The 26,200-nt window shown below is 41.8% G+C and overlaps 2 protein-coding genes across 4 annotated transcripts; both read left to right on the plus strand.

Annotated features, from left to right (window-relative positions):
* The first annotated feature begins 5,307 nt into the window (after positions 1–5,307).
* Positions 5,308–7,811, plus strand: LOC111848731 (DNA damage-inducible transcript 4-like protein). 3 transcript variants are annotated; one of them, XM_023820955.2, is made up of 3 exons: positions 5,308–5,481; positions 5,738–5,862; positions 6,313–7,811. In XM_023820955.2, the coding sequence occupies exons 1-3, from the start codon at positions 5,462–5,464 to the stop codon at positions 6,801–6,803; spliced, it is 636 nt and encodes a 211-aa protein (XP_023676723.1). In that variant the 5' UTR covers positions 5,308–5,461; the 3' UTR covers positions 6,804–7,811. The 3 variants fall into 3 exon arrangements, with proteins under 3 accessions (XP_023676723.1, XP_023676722.1, XP_023676724.1); XM_023820954.2 differs by having other exon boundaries at positions 5,311–5,481; positions 5,735–5,862; XM_023820956.2 differs by having other exon boundaries at positions 5,312–5,862.
* A 16,614-nt stretch (positions 7,812–24,425) lies between these two features.
* LOC111848698 (histone H2A.Z) lies at positions 24,426–25,987 on the plus strand. Its single transcript, XM_023820896.1, has 5 exons — positions 24,426–24,569; positions 24,853–24,930; positions 25,184–25,297; positions 25,392–25,521; positions 25,610–25,987. The coding sequence occupies exons 1-5, from the start codon at positions 24,567–24,569 to the stop codon at positions 25,669–25,671; spliced, it is 387 nt and encodes a 128-aa protein (XP_023676664.1). The 5' UTR covers positions 24,426–24,566; the 3' UTR covers positions 25,672–25,987.
* Positions 25,988–26,200: the final 213 nt, after the last annotated feature.

Genomic DNA, 26,200 nt, shown 5'->3' on the forward strand with positions numbered 1-26,200 from the left:
GGGACTTCAACCAACAACCTTTGGCTCATGGGCCCAATACCACCCCATAACATTTACACTGCCGAGAGTTGGCCCACCAATGTCCTACACTCTTAGTTTTTATTTAAAGAGCATGGTTTTTGTGATGGTAGCCCAGTGGCTACCAACGTGTCACCTGTGAGCTTTTAGTAGCCCACAGGGAGCCAATCAGTAGGTCACATGAGTTTTTTTTAATTCAGATCAAATTAATTAATCGAACACCAGCGAGAAGATATCTATTAATGACCTAATGTTAATCTAATAAACTGATGAGACCATCTACAAATGAAAACACTCAGATGAATATCACAAGAGGACAAAAACACAAAGATGAACAAATGAGGATTTTTCTTATTCCATCACACATACCCACTTGAGTTAGAGCCACATGGAAGACAGCAGACTGAGTAGCATTAAAGTTAAATTAAAAAGTGCACATGCTTGGTCAAGCCAAATGTTATTCGTAGACACGAATACTGTCACACAAACAGCAGGGTCCAACATTTGGGCGTTGCCAAGACAATCTGTCTGGGTTAAATGCGTTGGGGAATGTGGAGTCTCATGCTGAAAATGGGAGGGTGAAAATGAGATGCACACCTCCACACATTGGAAGAACGTGTGTTTGCACAGGCCAGGGAGATGAGCACGTTCGAGAATTTTGTCAAAGGTTTTGTTTCCCAATGCAGTCCAATGCAGTTTGATAAAATATCCATGATCTTCCATCATCCTGAGATCAGAAGACCCCAGGCTGAAAGAAAATATATATTAAACCAAAAAGGACTCGTGTCATATTCCTACAAGCATATCATAATTATGAGGGAAACTATTCATAACATTCCATGAGGCCAGTTATTCAATGCTTAGGCAACATTTCTGCTCAAAATGACCAAAAACCCCTGATAGACCAAAGTTTTGAATTCCCTGTAGGCCTCGTTAGCTTACTAAACACCCATTATTCATTTAGGACAAGCCCCTTGCATTTTTTTGGCCAATAACATCACATCAAACTAATAGTCCACCAATAATGTGCCCTTATTTGTTTGTGTCAGTCCTATCTGGCTTTCCGGTGTAACAAAGTTCTATTAAAAATGTTGAGTAGTTTTTTTTTTTCTTTTATTATTGTGGATGGGGCTGGGGGGGGCAAGCCTGAATATCACGGAAAAACAAAGATGGACATTTGCATTGTCTTTGAATCCCTGCCCATCTGCTGTATCTGCCTGCATATCAAAGACTTGCTGGTAAACGTGCACAGCGGGTCTGCCTGGGTCTGCAGCTGCCCACGCCTCACGCTTTTAACTGCTCTCGTCTGGGTCACTTTGCTTATGGAATATTTGCGATAATTATCTCCAGCGAAGTTTGTTACAACTAATGTCTCACTTCTGCCCCTAAGGCTGTCTAATTAATATAAAGACAGCAAATTGATTTTAAAAATTGAGTTATGTAGATTGCGGTTGTGTAAACACAGGGCCACGACTGAGGTACGAAAAGTATATTTATGTATTAGAAAAAGAAAAGCAGGTATAAAAATCTAATTGACATATATCTGCGTGAAAAAAGAAAGGACTGCAGTAGTGTTGCAGAAGTGTTTCAACTGGAATGCTACTGAGTATCGTCAATAGATGAATTAATATGATCACAACAGAGGTAAACATTCACTGTTGTTATTCACAGTGGTGCATATCTGTTAAGCAGCTAATACTGACCGTGTCACCTGCTCCAGTGCTATAAATACCCTGGTCAGCTGAGACTTCTCTTTCCGACATATCTGAGATACATACTAATCCACCTTCCGTGCAAGTAAACCCACACATCTCAGCTTTGCACTTTAACCCTTCCCAGAATACCAAATAAAATAGAGACGTCCTCATATACTCAGAAGCTTTGGAGGAATTTTGATGAATGATTGCCATACCTAACAGAACGCAGCCAAAAAAAATAAAATGCAGTGTGGTTAGTGTGGTCATCTCCACATTAAAAGTAGTATGACTAGTAATGATTAAATGCAATTAGCCATCTTGAATAGATCTGAGCTTAAGGTGAAGGGTGCAGTGATAATGGGATATGTATCCTTTAAAAAAGGCCTGCTTGTGTAATCTAAATCAAACTGCTTGTTATTTGTTAACCACTTGAGAACAATACTCTGAACAGCAAGTCTCGATGCAATACACATTCGTACATTAGGAACTTCCCAGATCCTTCCAAGCATTGGGTGGACTCTCAAGCTCTCAAAATGTGTCTCTAGACCAGAGGTGTCAAACTCCAGTCCTGGGGGGCCGGAGCCCTGCACAGTTTTTGGTTTCCCGTCATTTAACACACCTGATTCAACTCCTTGTGCTAATTACCACACAGCTCTTGAGCTGAATCATTTGTGGTGGAACAGGGAAAGAACTAAGCTACACAGGGCTCCGGCCCCCCAGGACTGGAGTTTGACACCCCTGCTCTAGACTATAAACCAACATTGACCACCTGCAAACAGAAAAAACACGTAAGAAACACACATATTTAACACAGCAGTTGCAGGAATAATTGCTTACTGCTATTGCAAGGTTCTGCTTTGGCGTAAACACAGAGCTCAGTAGCACATGACAATGTTACCTCTTCAGAAGAGAACCCCATTTGCTTAGTGTGGCTAAGTTTAAGAGGCTTCACATCTCTTTGTTGTGTTTTTAGGCGAATTGCTAGTTTTATTCGCCTCATTGCTGCATGCAGACTTGGAGGAAACAAAAAAAAAAAAATGATGAAGCCCGACAGTAATACCTACCTGTCACTATTACACATTTCACTTCAGACACACTAAGAAGGTGCTACTTAAGCAAGAGCTAGACAGAGAATTTCAAATATAGGTGACTGGATCCCAGTGCCAGGGACTCAAGAATACCACCCAGGAAATCTTCATGGTGTACGTTTTTGAGATCTGCTACCAATTTCTTGGATTATTGTCAGGAACACTTCACTGCGCACGTGTGACCATATTATTTACCACATGCACTGCATTCTGGGTAAGACTTGAGGAAGTTGTCATATACTGCAGCTTTGAACACAAGGCTAGAGTATCTGTGTGCGCAACTGGCTTCTCCACTTCTTCTCTGAGCTACATTCAGCAGTCAGTGACCTTCAGCCTCTGCTGAGGCAGCCAGCGGTCTACGGCCGCCCTGGTGTACAGTAACATGCCAACTCTAAAACCCACCTGCAGGAAAATGCCACACATTAATCACCGGCTGCCAGTGAGTTACAGTCAGGCTACCTCTCAGGCATGCCAGATGGCAGGTAGCACAGGAAAAATAAGGTCTTGGCTGGCTTAAACAACTTCTTTTAATGGGACCTGGCTCACATACCAGGAAAAAGGAGTGCCTATCAAAACCAACTCTGATTGGACAGCAGCAAACACTAGAAAATGACAAAGGGTATGTACTTTACTGGATGTTTTTGCAAGACACAAGTCTCTGCCCACATTTACCTGCCATTCAATGAAGTGTGTAAATACACCATGACCTGTCTTGCTTGACAAAAAAAACCTAACCATTAAAGGTACTTTTATTACTGCATGATCTTACACTGAGAATACATTTAAAAGGTCTTTATTCACAGGATTGCTCAGGTTACACTTAACAGCATCTTAAGTATTTTGTATTAAAAGTTCCAATATCTATACACATGCATGCACACACACATAAAAACATATAATTCATATAATTCGAATTAAATTACCCGAGTATTGATAATTCAGTTACCTATATCAGGGTTTCTCAACCCGGTCCTCGGGGACCACCAGACGGTCCATGTTTTTGCTCTCTCCCAATTCCCTGCCAATTGGGAGAGAGCAAAAACGTGGACCGTCTGGAGGTCCCCGAGGACTGGGTTGAGAAACCTTGGCCTATATGATAATATCCTTGCAAAACTAATTCTTTAATTACATAAATACTGCTATCCATTTGCCACTGCAATTAAAACCATTAAGGGTGACTTACCAAACCTCTTAAAGTGTCTCATTCACACAGATGCTTAGGGCAGTTTTGCACATACAAATTTTGTAAAAGCTACTGCAACCAGCATGAAAAGTACTTTTACAAGTTAAGGGTCAAATCGGAGTCTGATCACAGGGTAAATTTGGGCCTAAAAGCAATACTCATTGGTATCTTCAAAACTCAATAAGAGACAGAAAATGATGCAAAAGCACGAGTAATGTGTTACTGTATTGTTTCTTATTTCTTCTATCAGGCAGTTACATATTGTTTTTCATTCCTTTTATATTTTAGGTTGGTTAATGTTCTTTTATGTTATGAAAACACTTTATGTGTGAAAACACTTTGGCAACATATGTTTTAAAACAAAAAGAAATTACACTGAAAGGTGCATCTGTACACTAATACTGATGTAGTTTGTCACAGTGTATTCACTGAAAGCCAAATAGACTGTATCTAAACATGACTGCCAATATGCAAGATATTTTCTATTAATAGGAAGACCTTAGCATTTCAACATACCTTAAGCATTAGAATGGTTGGCTATCACAATCAATAAATGCAAAAAAAAAAAACAAAAACACACAACTTAAACCATTTTCTATAAAACTACATCGGCGGTTTATCAGTAATTAAATCAGTTAATTATATAGAATATAATAAGAGTTATAATTAATACTATGTGTACTGTACGTAGTATGCATATTATGATTAGTGCAAACCCAAAAAGTCTAAAAAAGATCATTTTAAGCTTTTGGGTGGGTTTAATAGTTTAATGGTTTAACCTGTTAGACTTCCTAAAACTACATTAATATGACAGCATTTTGCATTGCCAACAGATCTGAATACATAAAATGCATTTCTATGAAAGGAACTACCTTTAAAAATAAGCTTGCGAAAAACATCGTGTACTGCATCTGCGTCGGAAAATATCTAAGTCCGACGGGAATTTGCTTTAAATTACCACGGACGTTTACATTTAGAACATTATTAAAATATTGTTAACCGTTTTCGTTACGTTTATATGCTATTCCTAAATAAGAAAGTGTCAGGCAAAGTGGAACAGCAGAACGTAAAAAAAGAAAGGCCTCAAGAAAAGAAACGGCTGAAAAACAACTTCGATTTAATGCGGTAATACTGCTACTCTTAACCAGCCACAAAAGTAACCCAGCGATGAATTAGGTCGCACTTGAAGAAAGGTAGCAACAAGCTGTTGCCGTTCGGTGATTGGTCGCCTCACTTTCGATACAGCCAATAATTTTCCTTGAAATCAATGGTCCCAAAGGGGTTTTACGGAAACCGGTAGTAGCGCGCGGTTCTGTTGTCTGGCAAACCAGTAATTTCGAGAATGTAAAACGTTCGTTGATTGGCTGTGGTGGCGCATCAGCTGTGCGCTGGAAGGCTATAAATTATGAGAGCGCAGCGTCTTGGAGCTTTACCCCCGTGTGAGTGTGTGTGTGAGAAAGTGCGAGTGATTTTGGATGTGTGTCGTAAATTTAAAGTAAGTTGTATTTCAAATTGTTTTTTTCTGAAGATTTTTTTGCCTTTTACACGCACGAAATATTTAGCTGAATAACTAACGGGTCTCACGGTTTTGCGCACCATTTCCCTTGCAAGTCTCTTGTGCAACAAAAAAGGATTTGTCAAGCTGCGTTTTACGAAGTGTTTTTAACACGAACAACTGTTAAGACGTGAGAAACAAGTATTGGGGAAAAAATCAGCAGTATCGATAGGTTGTGTTTTGTGTTCATCAGCAGCACTTCGGGACCGTCAACTACCCGGGATCTAAAAATGGTTGCAACAAGCACATTAAAGAACAAAAATGCCGAATGTATATCCGAGCTGATAGACCGACGCTATGAGCAGGCTTTCGTCGAAAATGGTGAGTCCCAATCCGTGTATTGTTGCCTAGATCTCGCATTGCATTGTTCTGCAAGACTCCCTTGTTTACTTCGTTCTTGCTGCATAGCAGTTGCGCAGAAATGATAAAGGGGGCAGTAACATCGGCAGCGATGAAGTCATCTTTTAGCCAACTTCACTGTCTCACTTCTTGCATATGAATGCGCACAGCGCATTGCTAGACTGACGTACAGAATGTATATGCATGAATAAGAATGAGTTCTGAATTGGTTGCATGTTTTGATGTGGCACATTTAGTCGTTTTTATCCTTTAAACTGGGACAAGCATATAACGTCATTGACAGCTGCGTGGACGTTGGCGTATAGTCTATAGTGTAAGCTAGGATCTCGCAGGAATGTTACAGATGAGATGTTAATCTTTCCGTGGTGTTTAGTTTCATGTTTTTTTTTTGTTTTTTTTTCCCCCTCCCAGAGCTGGACTATTGGGATCATTGTCTGGCAGAACCAAACCTTAACGGCAGCGTGTTTGAAGATAGCGCCTGCCAGCAGCTGGCCAAGATGTTTGAGAACTGCCTGTCGCGGGCCAAAAAGACCAAATTGCACTGCTCCGAGGTGCTGGTGCCCGAGAAACTGACCCGGAGGATAGCCCGCGATGTGCTGCGGCTGTCATCCGGGGAGCCCTGCGGCCTGCGTGGCTGCGTGCTGCACATCCACCTGGAGTTGGAGAACTCCTGCAAGAAGCTGGACCGCATAGTGTACGATGCCAGTGTGGTGCCCACCTTCGAGCTGACGCTGGTCTTCAAGCAGGACGGCAGTGCCTGGCCCAGCCTCAGGGACTTCTTCCTTATTGGTGCCTGCTTCACGCCGGGCTTCCGGCACGCGCTGAAGCTAAGCCCCGGCTTCCGACTCATAAAAAAGAAACTTTACTCCTCTTCTGCTGGTACTGTGGTAGAAGAGTACTGAGCAGGAGGAGCGGAGGGTGGAGAAGGGAACACGATGCACTTCTACAGTACCTGAATGTAAAGATCACTCTGGCTGTTTCATGTCCTTTTTGTAGCTTTTGTAAAATAACCCCTTTTGTGAAACTAGTCTCCAAGTCAAGCTGTAGGGTTTCTATGGTAAAATGGACTCCAAATTTTGGCACAAGCAGTATTTGATAAGGTGGATCCAGTGCTTGACTGATGTTGATGGGTTTTTAGATTGTAACAGCGAGAGGTGGAAAGTTCATATTCGAAGTACAAATCCAGACCAAGCTTTTGTTTCAGCCAGCCAGTTGAGTATAGACACATTTACAGAGTTCAACTGGTTGAAACAATCGTGGTCTGGATTTGTACTTTCAGAATTTGAACTTTCCACCTCTGGTAACATCTGGCCACTGTAGACAAGTTTCTTGGACCTCACAACACTTTGAGACTCTTTTTTTTTTTGCCTGGTAAATTCCTGCACCAAATTCGTCATGGCGAACAACCAGTCTGCAATATTTTTGACCGTGAAGTTTTGCTGTTGGCCAGGTAACACTTGGCAGATACATGGTCCCTGGGTCTCATGGGTGTAAAGGCTCTGTGTAGGAATCTGTTCACCTATTGCTTTCAATTCTGAAAGCTTAGGAACTGCAATTCAAAAGGATTGGAGGGCTATTTGTTGGATTTCTGAAATGTCCATGTACAGATGCTGCTTTCTTTTGGCACAGAAGCGCTGGATTGTAGATGAGTGCCTTTACATCTTGGAATTGTATAAAGAATTGAAGTCTGCCGGTTAAGTACGATTGCACTAGTTTCATTGCACTACAGAAGTTCAGTCTAAGTGACTATGTGTTGTAGCATTCATTTTTTTGTACTTTTGACATGATCTGTCATCTTAATGTTTATTGGGTATTAGCAGCTACAGTGCTGTTTCACCAGCCATTTTTAAATTCCTGTTATAGGAAGTATGGATCCTTGTCTATTTGACAATAAAACACTTTTAAACTTAGTGCTTCAGTGGTTTTTTTTTTTCTGTGCAATGCACACTTTGGGTGATTGCTGCTTTTCCAAATTGCACAATGAAATAATGAATAATCCTAATGTTTGTGGTTCCTCCTGCCTCAAGAAGTAACGCTAAACTCTAAGCATGTTTGGGGGTGGATGATATATATATATATATGTGCCTTAACTTCAATTAAGGCCCATGTAATTGCAACTCAATACGACGAGGCTTTGGCCTGGTTTCATAACCGACACAATGAGAAGCTCTACTTTGACTTCTGATGGGCCAAAATGTTTTGGCAGTAATGCAGTGACAGACTAACTGCACAAAGCTTTTGTTTGTGAAGCACCTTGTGCATTTCTCCCTAGCCAATAAATTAAGAGGACACCTGTCCTAATTTTGTTGTAGCAGCAGCACTACACTAACCTCTGATGTACCAGCCTTCAGAGGGCAAAAGTGCAGCATGGATGAAGCTGCCAGCAGTGCCAGTGGCTGTTGCCAGCTGTAGATCGCAAAGGGCTGCAGCGAGAGGCAGGACCGCATCTTTATACCCGATTGTGAAAGCACCACATGACTCTACACGGCGGAGCTGAGCTGATACATTTTGACACACAGTAGGCCTATTTAAAATACACTAAGGTTACTTTAACCTTCTGGCTGGCGGCCAGCAAGCCATACAAAAGTGTGTTTTGTGCCCATTCTGAACAGATCAATACCGAGCAGGGGCGTAACATGCTTTGGGCTGCGGCACCCTCGGTAATCCATTTTTCACCTGTCTAGTTTAGTGTGGGGACGGGGGTGCTGAATAATTTGTGTGTGGGAGAGCAGATGCTGAACTGGACTCGGGTGTTCATTCAGGCTCGGATGTTTCTGCGGACTGCACAGCGACGCCACACAATAGAAGCTTTCAGGCCCGCCTGATAAACAAGACCAGCAAAACACCCCAAGTGGCCCATTAACAGAGGCGGCGTGACGAGGCTGATTCAGTCAGAGCCATTCTGCTCGGGGGGGGGGGGGCCGTTGCTACCATCAGAGAAAACACGATCGGCGCTCAGCGTTAAACACCACGAATAGCGGCTCTCTTACTGCAAAGTTACATTTTGGTGGACTGCGGTAAAAATAACAGGCATTCCAATACAGCTTGGCCTTTCATAAGCATATTGGTCATGGGGTATTTCTGTAAAAAAATCACTGAAAGGACATTCATCTTCCATTATTTTACTATCTACTAATTCAATTGGTAGAGGGACATGAGCAATGATTCCACAAAACCTTTCAAATCCAACTGGTGAAATATCCAATGATTAACCTTGTTTTAAGCATTTTTAAATAACCATAAATGTTTCCTTTATTAATTGTTTTTGTGGTAAGTCACCATGAAGATTGAGGTAGCGATAAAAATATGGTTCCAGAAATCTAAAAGGTTTTTAATGAATATGCACTTGTCCTGCTATCCCACGCAAGCTTGTGGGAATAATTAAACCAGTTCAGAAGTGAATATTTTCCTTGCAGGTAATATCACCAAGCAGAAAAGTGCTCTGGAGAGGAAGTTGTGTCAATGTGGTCTTGAATCAGTGAGCAAACGCTGAACTCTGGGTGTTTACAGAGATGCACATTATAAGCTGGACACAAGATGAGCCCCAGTAGCTTACAATCTGCTTAAGAATATGCTACTCATCATTTGTAATTGAAAAAGCTATTATCGTTTTTAATTACAATTTAGAATACTTAGGGAGATGCATTTCAATATGATTGTCTAGATCCTGTCTATGCAGCATAATCACATAATATTGAAATTTAGCTAATAATTTGGGAATAAGATTTAAATCTTACTTTTTCATTGTATATATCTGCCTTCCTGCTTTAGACTTTCAGATGACTGATGCACAAACGGCTCTTTTTTACAAATCAGGTTACCCAGTTTCTAAAACAGTAAAAGGAGCAGCAAGCACACGGATAAATCATGGGACAAATATGTCACTGAGGCCAGAAAAAGAGAGACATGCTCGCACTGCTAGGTCTTAAGGCGACATCTTAGAGTCCAGGACTAAGGATTCTTGTCTTCATTTGATTTACAATGCCTGCGTCTTCCTTCACCAGGGGTTACAGAGCCACAGAGCAGTAAACAGTCTCGTAAAATTCACAAGTCGACTGAGTGCCACAAGCCAGGGAGGAATAATCTAAACAGTAAAACTGAAAACTCATTATTCCATTCAGCTTCAAATGAAAACTTAAGGGACGTGGGTAAATATTTGACATCAATCACCCAGGTAAACAACAGTCAATAAAAGAAAATGTTGCTTATCTACTGAGATTCTAGAATTGATTGTTTAAACAGCCATCCTTAAAGGAACGGAAAATCACTGCGCAATCAGAAACACGTCTGTGAACCTGTATGTAAATTTTCTTTAAAACCGTGTTTTATTTAAAAAAACAGTGGAAATCTTTGGTATCCCCCTCCACAAACCCAACAAGACAGATTAATGACTCTGCAGCTACAGATTATTGTGTCTTCATGGCTGAGATCAAATACACAGCATGATGTAAGAAATTGGGTTGAAATAAGAACGGATTCCCAGTAGCACTCTCCTGTATGCTTTAAGAAAACACGACAAATTAGAAGCACAGGACAGTCCGGCGGAGGGTTTTTTGGCAGCTCGTAACTGGGGCTTCACGTGGACGTGCTGTCCGACACCGGGCTCTCGGGTGACAGCCAGCGCCACCGCAGCAGTTACGGCGGAATTGCGCAAAGACGCCTTGTGACAGTATTGACCTGCCGAGTGCTTGCGACTTTCTCAGAGACGTTCGGGCCGAGCTGTAGCCTTTGGAGGGAGTTTGGCTGAGAGCTGGAGGGCAGGACGTTCCAGCAGCCCGAGCATCCGAGGGTTACAGGGCAGCCAGAGAGGAGTGTCTCCAGCAGAGTGTGTCGTGGGTGGGACACAATGGAATGTGTCCGCCGCACCGAGAGATCAGGTTTCATCTGACATACTATCAGAGCATCGTTCAATAAAGCCGACGTCAGACCGTAACGCCACCCAAATCCCGTGATGCTGGTAATCTGACCCGCCATTCTATTTCAAAGCCCCGACAGTCGCAGTTACACTTTTAAATTTATCGCCATAAAGATGTATAATGACCCTGGCTTTGGCGTCCGATGGATTAGCCATTATGCACGTATCAGGTTGCTTCTTGACGTTGTTCCCGGGATAACAACAACAACTGCCAGAGGATCTGATGAAGCACAGCAGAACTGCACCTCCATGACAGACACTGCAAAAACTTCTTACTCAAAAATCACAATCCCACTTTTGCTTGTATTACCAAGAAACAAACACACCCTAAAATTTCTTGCTATATACACTATATGGATCTCTTACAATTATGGGACTGTAGTGAACACTGCACTGTACACTATTATTATAGTGCTTGGAAAAAAAACATAAAAATATCTCCACAGGACCACCCAGAGAAGAGAAAATGCTGACCCATTGTTTGCATCCACTATGATACAATACATATATTTTCTATTTACAGCACACAGACAAATATAGCCGGGGAGGTAACAATGAGGAGGGCGGCTTGATTTAGCTCTAGGCGCAAAGTTAAAGAAAACTTTGTTATGTCAGGAAAGCACATCGTCATGCTTCCACGGCCCTCCTGTTTAACCGCATCCATTTTTAGAGCAGAGGGTTGGGTACAGATACAGAAAAGGACGCAGCTAAGATTGCCTGCTTTCTACCTCACGCGTGGGTGGCAGGACCTTTACAAACCAAACTGTCGCAAAGGAGAAGCTGGGGGAGACAGCGATGGGGGAACGTTCAGCAAAATCATGGAAAAACCCCAAATGAGACAGAAGATAGAATTTCTTACTGCCAAAGTTTCAGCCAATGTTTACAGTCAATGAGAAAGAATCTGAAATTGGAACAGGGCCTGAGTGCAAACTGAATAACGTGGTAATCAGGAGTCAAGTTCATAATGGTGATTACATGTGTGCATCGCTGACTTCTTCGCTGACTTGCTGGCTGTTTTTCAATCTCTCTGCAGACCATACTACTGCCATTAGTCGCCCAATACACTACACTGCTCAGTAACACATCTTGATAAGGAACTCATAAACTCTGACTCAAATGCTGAGGTGTACAAGAGTACCTCTCAACACATCTGACAACGTGAACAACCGCTAAAAAACAATCAATGATTCATATATTAATATGTTCTATAAATTATTTTTTTCATATCCTAGCTTGCTCATATGGTTCTTAGAAGGGAAATACTGTATACCATACAGGAACAGCCGGAACATTCCAAGAAGGATGTCACGAGACTTCCCGCTCCTCGCACATGGCACAAAAAGGCAGGCTAGGCTCCCCACCACAAAGCCCCTCGGCTCAGGTCGAGACGTGCTTCACGCTATCTCGATCATGGACACCCCAGAGAGGCAAACACCTGACCGTGCTGGTCACCCAGCAGGTTCCAACGCCGTTCGCTTAGATCAGCATTCTGACAGAGGGTCACCATTTCATTCCAGACCCACATTCCGCTGCTGCTGGCCTTCTCGGATGTCATTTAAGGATACAGCTGAAATCTAAACAAGGAAAACATTTCGAAGCAAACCTTCGAAAAGGATTTATCCATCTAAAATTGTTATAAGAACAGAAATTATTAAGCTACTTTTTTACATTACTTATGGTAATCATGACAATCATAAAATGAAGCATGGTAAGAGGTGCCTTATATATTTTGTGAAGTTCACTGTATCAAACAGACTCTAAATGCAAGGTGTGAACGTAAAGCCTTTTAACTTTTAACTATGCACCTGCCTGATCCAGGTCACACTTTACCACTTCTTGGGAAGCACATTCTGTACATCGGGGTACTTCCTGTACAATCACAGGGTGTTCACTCACAGCATCATTCAGAGCAGCATGTGTAAACCACACTCCACCAAAGGCCGCTGGCTGTGCCACAGCTCTTAATTAGCTCAGCAAAGTTATTCTTAGAACACCTTTACTGTTCACCCGGTGCCCCACAACACAGCAGACATGCAACATGAAAACCCCAATGTGCCCCTCTTTTTAAGAGGGTACCCCTCCTGAAATGCCAAGAGAACCTTTTAAGCACAGAAAGAGCAAGTTTTGAACTCACAGATCCTATTTTGCCAATATGGCACCTATTGCTGACCACAGCTGTACTAGAGCACCCAGAACATAACACATCTACCCTCTACTGAGCAATACTTCCTATTTATCTATTATCTTCTTCAGAGTTCAGTTCACAAGCCAGATTAAATGTATACAATCACCCACTGTTATGCAAGCTGGCTCTCTAGAGAGGTACTAAATAATGGTGACCGACTTGATTAGTAGGATTTAGTTAGGGTGACCAGATAATCTATGTCAGGAAGGACATTTTGAGCTACTTCGGGTTTTACAAACTACTTTCAAACTGAAAGGCTCTTGTGTTTGGCTAAATAGTTCAGCTCTTCTTGTGCTTTGACTGGTTTGTTTCCTTGACTGAAAGACTCATCCAGCTGTTTCACATTAGGATTAGTGACACATGCATGATTATAGGAGACTGACCAATCAGCACACAGCAAGAACTCAGTGTTCAAGTGAAATCCAGGTCTTTTTAATTGAAATGGTAATTTACAATTCCTGTCCTAGCTTAGAGAGTCCTCCCTGACATGGATTATCTGGTCACCCTAAATCCTAATAAACAAGTCTACCCGAAGAAATGTATATAGTAATTCCTATAAACCGAGTGTTAATGCAACAAACTATTTGAAATGACAGGACCTCCACAGTTGATGCAACCTGAGAACTAAACTTTCTCCCATTTCAATGTAATGAAGACGACTGGCATGGCAGCAAGTCACGGTCGGCTGTTTCAGGAACCACACAAGTCACATGATGCAGACCATGTGACTGATTTGTAGTCAGACATTGACTTTCTCAGACACAATTAACAGCCACAGCCTCTGAGACACAGGTGCATGAATACATTTTGGAGAGTAATGGGCCTTCGTGACCTCTAACAAAAGCATCAAGAGAAATGGAGTGTCACAAAGGCAGATTACACACTATGTTCAGACGCCCCTACATCTTTGTTTATAGCTACCATTAGTGGCTATCGGGCCCAGCATGCAGAATGAAGGTCAGTATGGCCCGCTAGCAGCAAACACTGAAAGGCAGGAACAGACTTCCCCCAGAGCCTTGAGCAAGTCACTCTGTCAATGAAAACGACACTGTCACCGGCACAGAATATTATCGCAGTGCTGATGCTGGAGGCCTGTGACACATTTAGCTAGTCTGCGGTCAGACCTCATGGGATGAAGGATAACATGGACCCACCTTAGGCTTCTCCCTATGGTGCAAGGGCTTGAGACACAAAAGCATGTGTGTTTTTGACCCAAACCACACGTTATAAAATAATAGAGTGAACAACGGGATTTCTGCCATGATTCTGCCAGAAGGCCAGATTCAATGAAGACATGCAGAATACGAAACCGTTTGGTTTTAATTTCAGACTCGGGGTTGTGACCCTAAGCGAAAACAGTGTGTTAGCCTTCATATACAATATAAAAATATCCAAATTCTCCTCAACTTGTCTTTCTTACGCTCAGAAACACCTCAAGAGGTTCCAGCATCTGACCCTCAAAAATGCCAAAAAAGTGCAGGAAAGCTTCTGAATGCAATTATAATTTTAAAGGTGACATAATCGTTTGCTGCCAAGTTGAACATGTTTCTTTTTAAACTTTGATCTTCAAGTGATGCACAGCAAGAGGAGATGGACGTGATGGACGTGTCCCCAGAGCTCGTGTTTGGGGCGTGATGTTTCCCTCACGGCCAGGCTGACATCACGGCCTCAAATGCCCGTTGCTCTCTGCCTGCTCCAGATTCAACACTCATCGCACGACCGAGAAACAAAAGAAACAGATGTCCCGCTCTCTGCCAGACCATGCACCTTGGATCCAGGCCTTCTCACCATGACACCTATTCATGTTCATTTCCCACGCTGCCACCCCCTCCCCAAACAGCATGTCCTCTCCTTCCCTTTCTGTCTCTCACACCCACAGATTATGCCGCAAAATGGCCACACCTGACAAAAAAGAAATTGACTCTGCTTCAGAATTAGTCAGAATGTCAACTAGTGCACCTTCCTATAAAGACACTTGATACATGCACAGTCTGCATGCACACATGTACGTGTGAGTACATGCACACTGCATATTCAAATTTGAGAAAGCAATGAGTTACAAAGCATTTACATGCATTTTCATCTTAATGTTCAAATGATGTGATCAGTATGGTATGCAAGTATGGGTGTTATCTTCCCTTAGGCATGCATTATAAAACAATCAGTTTAAAATAAAAAAAAAAAAAAACATTATATCTTGGAAAAATATTTTTGAGAATTATTTTGGTGACTGTAGCCTTTTACATAAATCTTCACCTGCATTACATGCTGCATATATGCTGAAGTATCATCTACTTCACGTTTATTGATTTCTTAAGTAGGTTATGAATGCATCCACCTCATCTACCACTGTATGTTCTACTACATCAATCAGCAAATCAATCCATTTTGTGATAAAAGATACATAGAACTAAATAATTAAAAGCCATTGTATTATACTGACAAAATAACTATAAGTACATCAGTAATCCTCATCAAGTCGTAAATGTGAGTCACAGTTGCAAATTAAAGCCTGATGAAGCAAAATGCCCACCGGATTACTTACATTGTCATACTGATATAAGTGCATACAGAATTTCAAAGGGTACACATCACTAATCTATTCCTAATTTGAAATTATCTTTACTACAAAATGCTATTCTTTCCATGGACAAGATCAGAACTGTAATTTAAATTACATTTTCTAATTATTTAAATGCTTGCCGGTGCATCAAATAACTTGTCTCGGCACCTGTTTGAAGCCATTGTGTCAGATTTGCTGCTAAATGCTTAAAAGTCACTTTTTAAAGATCATTCACCTTTTTCAGTTCTAGTATCAGATGTATTTCAACTTTTGGAAATGCTGTTTCACAAACACATTAGTGTGTGGATGTCCCTGGTGTTAACCAGGTATTGTATTCTATAAAGTGACTTACAAAATGTTGTCCCTTTATTAGTACACACAGAGACAACAAGTGTATGTGTGTGTGTCTGAAACGTCTGCAATCTCTCTGGCTCTTTAAAAGTGCTCCCTAGCGGGGTTGGGGGGGGGGGGCAGTCAAGTCAGCAGACAGGCTGCCAGAGCCGTGACTCTCGGCACAGCCCTAGTGGAAGTGCTCCTCTCACTCCCCTAGCACTAGTGATATGCGTGCTGTTTACCACAGAGCCGGGCATAACAAAACCAGCAGCACAGTGGAGAGGCAGAGTCTTGTGGCAGACGGTCACAAAGCCGCTCTTTGTGTCTGTCTGTCTTTTCTTTCCCTCCTCCAGCCTGACAAAAGGACTAAAGGGTCCTCCATCTTCCATCTATACATGTTTATCAGGTCGTTCTGGTTTAATCCTTCTATTAGTCTGTTTTACAAACTTGTAATACAGGTCTGTACATATTTACTTATCTATCTGGCTGCTGGGAATTTAACGCAGTTGATTTTTCTGAAGAGATCTATCAATGCACAATTACATAACATCTACACAACATGAGTTCTGGCAATTTAGTAAATGTACTAATCCACCAAAAAGTCAATGACAAAAAAAAAGGTTTTGCTTGGAAAAATCTTGGTTTTTCTTGTTATATTTACACTGTTAATAACGTTATAAAGACGCTCCCTGGGTTACAATGGGGTTACATTCTGATAAACCTAGCGTAAGGTAAAAATGTATTTTAACATCACAGCCAAGCCTTGCTTATCTTAAACATGCTTAGAACACATTCATTAGCTTTAGGCAAAATCATTAACACAATGTTACAATAAAGTGTTGAATATCTTATGTAATCTATTGAATAATGTACAGAAAGTGAAAAAGATTTACCCATCGTAAAGTCAAAATATCGTAACACGGACCATCGTAAACCAGGGAGCGTCTGTACCAAAAACACAATATGAAATACAATAAAAAAAAAGCCTTCAATGTTACCTAAAATTTAAGAGCACCAGCTCTGGGTGAGCAGGCCATACAATGCGGAAGGTTGCAGGGCTGTAAGGCTGAGAGGCTGTATCAGACTAGTGGCTGTAACAGCCCTTGTTGTGTTTATCAGTCACTTAACGGAAATGATGCTACATAAGCTTATCTGATGAGGGCCGCAAGCTTCATGTTAGCCAGACCGTCGGCAACAGTTCCGGGAATATCTGCGGAACACACCAATTACACCCAGGAGCATGAGGTCTAGGGAGTCAGCTTCATAGGGGGCGCCCTAGAGTCAGCTCCATAGGGGGCACCCTAGGCAATGCCTGATAGGTTAGGTCAGGGATCACCAACCCTTCTGAAACTGAAAGCTACTTCACGGGTACTGAGCCATACGAAGGGCTACCAGTTTGAAATGCCCTTTTCTTAACTTAATGCATCAAAACATGTTTTAAATGCTTTTTTAGATATTGTCATTTTCAAATCTATATAAATGCAAATGTGATTAAAGAAGAATAGCAAGAGGATAAAATGTAATTTTAGACGATGCTCACTGGTGAGTTGTGCTATTTTTAAAACAGGTCTGCAGGCGACTCATGTGGTCCTTGGGGGCATCCTGGTGCCCACGGGCACCATGTTGGTGACCCCTGGGTTAGATTAAATTCAGTAAGGCATTTCCCTTCCAGCAGGCGGCTCATCTCTGAGAAGGTAAGTTTGGAACTGTACCCATTTTAGGCTTTTCATATACTGAGACATGCCATCACATGGTTTCCATGGCGAACACAATGCGATGTAACAATGCTTCAGTGACAGGGGCCGTTTCGATGACTATGACAAAGCCTAGCTGATTTACCTCCACACCCCTCACTCCATCCAGAGGAAATGCAGACAGTGGATTAGTCAATGGTATCTGCTACATGGAAAGCACCTAGATACGGATTTAAAAGCCATGCCAAAGTAGACCTCATCATATTACACGTACCATCCTTACAGTAATTCTACCAATCTGCTAGATCAGTGTTTCCAAATCCGATCCTTGTGGAGCCACCGAGACAGACCACCTTTTTGCTACCGGAAGCTTGTAAGGAGCAAAAATGTAGAGTGTCTGACTGGGAGCTTGGAGGGAGCAAAAATATGAACCGTTTGTGGGTCCCAAGGACCAAGTTGAAAAACAATGTGCTAGATGACTACATTTTGCAGACATGACTGCCAGAAACCTAAGAGCATGACATGGTACTAACAGTGCAGGGACCAACAGTACGGATGTGATTTTATAACTTCAGGGTCATCTGAAGGTAAATTATCCCTTTAACCTGATAGCACTACTGAAACATTTTTGTGTTTGTGACTTTTTGGAGCAAATCATCCAAACTTATGTGCATGGTTGTAGAAACACACTTCTATGCTAAAATGTGAACTTTAATTATGATGAGTCACCATATTAAAATTCGGTCTGTGAGACATCCAGCCATCCAACTCCGGTGAGTGTTTATCTAACCAGGGTGCCAATGATCCCGGGAAGCATTATGGATACGGAAGGGTATGTCCCGGAAGGGGCTCTATTTTGTTGCATATCAGTGTTTCCCCTACCATAATATTAAGGGGGCGCCAGATATATTTTCGGTATAGCGCCAGATCAGAACAGAAGTCATTTAAGGTTACCTTTCCTATAGAACAGGTCTAAACATTGTCCTTTTATTAAACAAACTAAATAGCCTTATGTTATTTATCTTATTTACACAATAGCTTGTCATTTTTGTCTCTACACGGTCGCGCGTTTACAATTCTCCTCTGCTCTCTGTATCGCATAGCAGAGTTCTGCCCCGATGCGTGCGCACATACAGGTGAGCACATTCTGAAAAGCAGACAAAAAAAAAAAATATATATATATATATAAGAAATGTTCTGATGTTTAGTTCAGTTGTTATATTGACTGCTGCCCAAGAACACCATGAATCCTGTCAGTGCCCCCCCCACCACCAAAGCTGTAAACCTAAGGGAAACACTGCATATCTTCCCTAAAAATGTCCTTAGGCCAGTTTGACAGATTGCATTTTTCCACCTAAAGCTACACTAAATGTAAATCTAGTTGTCAAAGGTTTTCAGAATTCAAATGTGCAATAAAAAATACCACAATATCAATCACTTGTAAAACCATCACAAAAGAGAGTATAGAAGAAAACGGGCAGTCATCCAGTCTCCCCTTACGCCCATGACATGCAGGCTGCAATCCGGCTGAGTAACAAGTACACACTATTAAGCACCATTTGCAATGTCCTGACGCTTAAGGATGTAGTTAACTGCTCCATGAACTGAATGTACTGGCCCCAAATGCACATTTTTCTTCAGCAATGACCGTGTGATCCACCAACCTAGCTTCCCTTTTTATAGCATACACAGAGCGGTCACTCAAACTGGGTCTGTGTTCCAAAATATCATTCAAATGTGTAACCGTGACCTGTGAAAACAGCACAAACACTTTACATAACATGCTTCCAGACCGTCACATATTAAACTACATGCATGTGAGGCATTACTTCGTTGAGTATCTACTCAGACTCTGTGCTCTGAGTAATGTTATGATTAACATTAAATAAGAGAAAGGTGTTTTGAGAATACTGAAGGTATGACAGTAGCAGATCGTGCCACATTTTAAATCTGGATTGTTAGTTTCGGGTTTGTACAAGCTTCGCCGGCCAAAAAAAAAAAAGCAGACAGTTATATACTCTGCTCCTGTCGGGTCTGTGCTAAGTCACGTCTCACGGTGAACTCAGCAACTCATCAAATGCACTCTGTGTCAGGCGCTGAAAGACCACCCTTCCAAAAACCCAGCTTTAATTTTAGAAGATTACTATTGATTTCTCGTTTCCCCAGTGATTACAGAATGGTACCAGCCTGCTGCTGGGTCCAGCCCCACAGAGCTATCTTCACAGGGACCATCTCTCACTGGCAGTCAGGGTCTATTCAATAGTCCCAGTTAGTACTCATCTATCTTTATGAGAACAGACTGTATAGGACAACATGATGTTGTTGATCAGCTATGTGTTGATCATCATGTCTACAAAGCATCAAACAGCCAGATAAAATCCAGAACCACCCCTCTGACTATGCAAGGCCAAAACAGTACTGGTAACCTTAATGCTGCTGATGAACACATGCAAGATCCACACACAGCGAGAGGCAGAACAGAAACAGGACCAGTCTATGTCATCAGATAGTGACATCACACATGAACAGAAATTCCATATGGATAGACTTGCACCCCTGGCAAGATCTATTAAACCAGAGATCCTTGTCTGAGTTCCAAAGCATCATGCAACTCTTTCCAAACATCCAACCATCCTCCAACCAGTTATCCAGCACAGGGTGTTAGGGAGCCTGGCGTCTATCCCAGAAATCACAGGGCCCAAGACGTGGGAACTGTCTTATACAGCATGTAAGACCATCAATAGGCACACAGAGCTAGCAGTTTGGAAATGACAATCATGATAACAATCACGATGCCAATCATGATGCCAATCACAATGACAATCACAATGACAATCACTCTGAAATAAGGAAACCCAGATAACTGCAGGGATAACATGCAAAAACATGCAGGCGGTTCAAACACCCAGTTATGGTGGTGTAAAACAACAGTAATACCCGCTGTGCCACAATAACACCCTCTTTCATGACATTTTACTCCAAAGCAGAATGATTGTCCTGACTGTCATGATCCTGCCACAGAGTACATATGCTAGAATATGATGTCTGAAGTAGGGTTAAATGTGAAGCAAGCGCAGAACTGAGAAAATGCACAGTCACTGAAGACCGATTTTTGGCGTGGGTCTTAACTGATTTGTTTTGGTTCAGTTACCTCAAACAGAAATAGAAATAAGGTTGGTATATTAGGACGGAAAAGGCAAACATTGTAACCCAGTGAGATAATCTGCCAGCGGACATTAAAAAGGGGTAATCGGAGCAGTGCAGTAAAACAGGTCCTAACCAGCATGTGAAGGCTGAACGGCGAGCAGTCAGGCTGCATTATGCAGGGCGACCAGCAGTGTGCCGCACCCTGGATTAGCAACGAACTGTGCAACAGCCTAGAACCTTTCCGTCGAGGACACAAAATGCAGCACTGCAGATCATCTTATGAAAAATGTCTACGTTTATTTTTTATTTTTTTGCCCCTTGCTCATCAGACTGCAATAATAATTGCCTACCAGGGCAGTTTTCAGCTCTAATGAGTAACTAAATAAAGAGCACAAATCTTCTTTTATATCCACCAGCCAATCATTTCAGTGAAACATCGGCCAAGGTTTAGGAAACTAATCTGAAACATTAGCCCACTATTTTTTTCCTGGTATATCATCTGTTGTTCTGATACCAGGCTATGACCTACATTCCCAAATTATCTGCAGGGACATAATAATAGTGCTGGGACAGCTTTGGCAGAACATGGAGCATAGGGTGGGTTCAAAGAAAAGCGAGGCTACCCTAAACTCTGATCTTTCATATTTTTAGCGTGTGAGGAAAATGAAGCTCAGCTCACAGAAACTGGGAAAACAAACAAATGAAATGCGCTTTGGCAGCCTTATTTGAAATATCTAGCAAAACATTTGCAACTTCGACTATAAACAGAGAGACAATATTAACACATTCTCCTTAGGCTGCAGTCAGGGTTGCTGGCCAGAGAAGAAATGTCCAGGGGCATTACGTCAAGACAAAAATAAAATGACATGATTAGGAAAAGTACTGAGGACTCGTGTGTCATTACGCCTTTGATTAAATTTGTATCGCTGGAGCACCTCAGCATCATAACTCATAGCGCATCTCCCAGACCTGCATCTTGGTCCCCAGTGTCACTTAGCTCATAATTAAGCTCCGCAGAGGATGCGTTCTGTTGCATGAAGAAGTAAAGTACATTTGAACCACGTCAAACTACAGTAAACACCGCTGTATGTATTCAAATAAACTTTACAAAAACATAATCCATTTTCTGCTGTTAAATGTAACAAGTAAATACTACTCCATTTAAAATCAGTCATTAATAAATGACTAAACTAATTTTAAGGAAATCTGTTTTCAAAGCATTTTTCTCTTATTATTGTTGTTGTTGTTGTTGTTAACGTTACTGGAAAATTCAAATACTCAGTTAAGGCATTCGTTTTAAAGTGAGTTTTAAAAATGAAGGATTGTGAGTAACAAATAAATGCAGAATCGAGTCAGCAGTTCAGCCAGCCAAAGAGCAAAGCTTGGCAGAAAGCCAAGAGACCGGATGCTATGGAACCAGGGTTGGGAAGCACTGTGCAGCGAATACTGAAGACTCAGTTATTCTTCACGAAATGATGACACTAACTAGTTAGTATACAACAAAAGATAGTCGCGTACTGCCACCTTCTGGATGATGACTCTGGAGCGTCTTGAAATCGGATTCTTTTAGAAAGTCCTGCATTAACTTTCCAAAAAAACAAATCAACGAAAATCTTGCAAAAGCATTACAGGGTATGTTACACCTATCGTAGGTATGAGTGAAATGTCAGTAGCACGTAGTGTAGGACGCGCAAAGTCTCATACAAGATATTTATAAGCAGAAAATAATTCATTTATATATATATATGATTTTTACATAATGTATATCATATAACACTACAATAAGGGGCAGTACTCCCTCCGAAACATAAATTTATATTTTCACTTATTGTGTCCTTTACATTTATCCTATTTGCACAACGGAACAATTTAATTAGAACAATTCAGCTTTTTGTACCTTTCTCAAGGGTCAAACAAACGCCTCAGGCAGCCATCAGGCTGATAGAACATAGATCTTCATGAAAACAAGCTTGTAAATTGTCTTCGAAAGGGTACAAACAGGCTACCTATTGTTTGGAGACCACAATCTGGAAATGTCCGTACTTTACTGGAAATGTACGCAGCCATGTGTTATGCATGTTTTCGCCTTCAAAATTGAGTTTCGTTACGAGGCCATAAGACCATCATTAAACTAGACTTAAGTCATACCGTTTTATATATTCTTGTAAAATGCCTTAACTTTATACTTTTAACAGTGTTTTCATTAATATTGAAATCTTCGCACAGATCTGCTGATATACGACATTACAACGCTGTTGCTATTCTTTTTGATGCACAAAACATAAACAGCGTGAATCCAAACTCTCGACTTTAATCAAAATACTTAAAGAAATCCGAACTGGCTTTTCGCTATTAGCCATTATGTTGGCCTGAGACATGTATATAAATTTAAATGCCAGTCAAAGCCTGCATGCTGTCGTTGCCGGTGTTATGCCGAAAAAGGCATCCCTGCCGTAGAATGCATGCCTGTCTCTAAATGACCGATTGGTCGCTGTTCTGAAGCGAGTTGAGCTACTTTGTCGAGTAAGGCTAGCGTAGTGCTAATCAATAGCCCCAAAAAACCCGTAAAACTCTAACCCTAACCCCCAAAAAACCTCTAAAACCCTAACCCCCAACCACCACTAAAACCCTAACCCCTAAAAAAAACCCATGACCCCAAAAAAACCCTTAAAAGCTCAACTCGTCGGAACACCGGCATGCATTCTAAGGCAGGGATGCGTTTATATACCTGTATTTATAATATAGTTCAAAGAACACCACTGCCGACACCTTAAAATGCCCAGAGCCATTGGGTGCCATTGTCACTTTACCGCATTTCAGATTGTTCTATGCCGACTATCCATCATGCATATGAATGTAGAGGAATATGTAACAGAAACACATCGACCACTATATGCGTTTAAAATAAAATTTAAAAACTGCAAATTTATTCATCTGGCCTAGATTTAGCGAGAAGCCTTCATTATGATAGCAGTAACCACACCGCAAAAGATTAATAATCAATTCATGGAGATTCGGCGTACCTTGAGTAATGTATTCAATTCGTATACATACTGAGTCAACACAGTGATGTGACTACAAATAGTGAATACCAATTTTGTGGGGGTTTTGGTACTGAAACGAACTAGCTTTCTGAAAAATAAAAAATGATTCTGAAAGTGCGTTTGTATTATATGTTTTGTTCCATGCTATACTTTCCATCTTCATTTCTTTGTATATGAAAAGCTCTCAACCGGTAGTTCATTCCAAACTGAAATTTTCAGTGAAGAAAATGTTATATCTGCGAATTACTTACTGACTAATGCTTAGTGACACAATTCTCCACCTGTACTGCCATAATAGATAATAAGAAAATATGTGATTTCTACCTTAAATACAAACACGCAAGAGTTTAAAACACGTTAAACAAACCAGCAGAAGGCTCACCAGCAAACACTGGCAATAACTTATTTATTGGGCATACGATATCTTTAGCGTTCTGTATATAAACAATTCATAATGCCCATGAAATAAATTAAAAATTAAAAATACGTACAATTTCCTTGTACCTGGTATTATTTCGGAGGCACTCTTTCAAAATCTTAGAACAGGCGCGCGCTTTTCATTTTCCCGCCCATTGCCCCGCACTAAAGAGATGATTGGCTTAAAGCCTTGTCAAACTAATTCGGCAACGGCTTCCTATTGGTCTGTGTGGCATACCGGGATACCCGGATGCTGCTGCGGTCCGTGCACATATATTAAAGTGAAGGCGGGACTGGCCGTTTAAATAAGACGGTGAAGAGGTTTATTCGGGTCGTTTCGGCGTCGAGCTGTGAATCGTAAAGCAGAATGGTAAGTGGTGGTTTGATATTTTTAGGGACTTGTATCATGGCAAAAATCCTACATTTAAGCTACGGAAGCGCGTTGCGAAGAAGGCGTCGGTTTCGTAATACGCGCTAATTTGCGGTCGGCTAGCTATAGCTAGTAGGCTAAAGGCTCTCCTCCGCGCCGCGTGGTAACCCCTCTATGTTCGCCCGGTTAGCTGCCTATTTAGCTGCTTCGGTAGGCGCCTGGTCGTATGACTTGGACCCCACATTCCCCAATAACACTATGTGCATTTTCATGTTTGATGCAGGCCGGCGGTAAAGCTGGGAAGGACTCCGGGAAGACGAAGACAAAGGCTGTTTCGCGCTCACAGCGAGCCGGACTGCAGGTCTGTAGCGGACTGGCTAACTAGCCGTGCGGCTAGCGGGCTCAACATTGCAAGCTTTTTTAAATATAAAGTCATAGCTGTGCAATTGTACTGTTATCTAATTTGGCGCAAAATATCGCTTTATTTGCTGTCTGTTGGAGGCGTTTATGGGGGAGGGGATGTGGCTTGTGCATGTGTGTAATCCCCGGGTGGCGACACGGTCTTACCGACCGGGTGAGATTCATGGTTTCCCATCTTCTCTCCGCGTCGGAAGTTTCCTGTGGGCCGTATCCACAGACACCTGAAATCCAGGACCACGAGTCACGGTCGCGTCGGAGCCACCGCGGCCGTGTACAGCGCGGCAATTCTGGAGTACCTGACCGCCGAGGTACGTGTCAAGGCATCGGCCTTGTGTGTCCCCTCTCTACGATTTGGGTGGTGCTATCGTCATTTTTGTGAAATTTCTTCCTCCTTTTCCCCAGGTTCTGGAATTGGCTGGGAACGCCTCCAAGGATCTGAAGGTCAAGCGCATCACCCCTCGTCACCTGCAGCTCGCCATCAGAGGGGATGAGGAGCTAGACTCGCTCATCAAAGCCACCATCGCTGGTGGTGGTAAGGGCTGCTTATCCCTAAGGCGCACTTATCCCTGTATCTGGCATGTGGTGCACCTGTGTCTCAAATACCTTTTATCTCCCACCAGGTGTCATCCCACACATCCATAAATCTCTGATTGGGAAGAAAGGACAGCAGAAGACTGTATAATATTTGCCGACATTTGTTAAAGCCATCTCAGGACAAAGGTCTCTTGAAAAGGGTTGAAGATCCACAGGCTGTTTTTGTTTTTTTGCTTTGTTTTATTTTTTAATTGAGCTTCTCACCTACTCATTTCTGGGGTGTTTTAAACAAAAGTTTGGCTTCAAAGAAGCTTGGTTTTATTTTGGGCTTGCATTAGAATACTATAGCAGTTTGTGTACACTATTTAACATGTAAACCTTATTGTTCTAGTGTGTTGACTGCATTCATGGATTGATTGAAGTTGTGTGTTAATAAAAGCTCAATAAACCCTACAGTAACTGAATCAGTATCTTGCATTGTTTTTCTGGGTTGCACACTGGCATCAGGATTGCCAGATTATGACTCATGCATTGTTTTAGGGTCACTGTAACACTTTGCCCAGTGTTGCTTGCTGAAGTGTTACATAAATGCCAGGTCAGACTGCAAGCTTGTGTTGTACTACCCGATGCTTAAAACTGCACATTTTTGAGGTTGTGCCGGGCTTGTTTTATAATGT

This window comes from Paramormyrops kingsleyae, chromosome 12 (genome assembly GCF_048594095.1).
Source record: "Paramormyrops kingsleyae isolate MSU_618 chromosome 12, PKINGS_0.4, whole genome shotgun sequence".
Taxonomy (NCBI): Eukaryota; Metazoa; Chordata; class Actinopteri; order Osteoglossiformes; family Mormyridae; genus Paramormyrops; species Paramormyrops kingsleyae.

Excerpts from the sequence above, each read along its gene's own strand:
- LOC111848731 (XM_023820954.2), top strand. The coding sequence starts at position 5,462 with ATGTGTGTCGTAAATTTAAA. Across the intron at positions 5,482-5,734 it reads ATGTGTGTCGTAAATTTAAA|CAGCACTTCGGGACCGTCAA; the intron begins GTAAGTTGTATT and ends TGTGTTCATCAG. Across the intron at positions 5,863-6,312 it reads GCAGGCTTTCGTCGAAAATG|AGCTGGACTATTGGGATCAT; the intron begins GTGAGTCCCAAT and ends TCCCCCTCCCAG.
- LOC111848698 (XM_023820896.1), top strand. Across the intron at positions 24,931-25,183 it reads CACAGCGAGCCGGACTGCAG|TTTCCTGTGGGCCGTATCCA; the intron begins GTCTGTAGCGGA and ends CCGCGTCGGAAG. Across the intron at positions 25,298-25,391 it reads TGGAGTACCTGACCGCCGAG|GTTCTGGAATTGGCTGGGAA; the intron begins GTACGTGTCAAG and ends CCTTTTCCCCAG.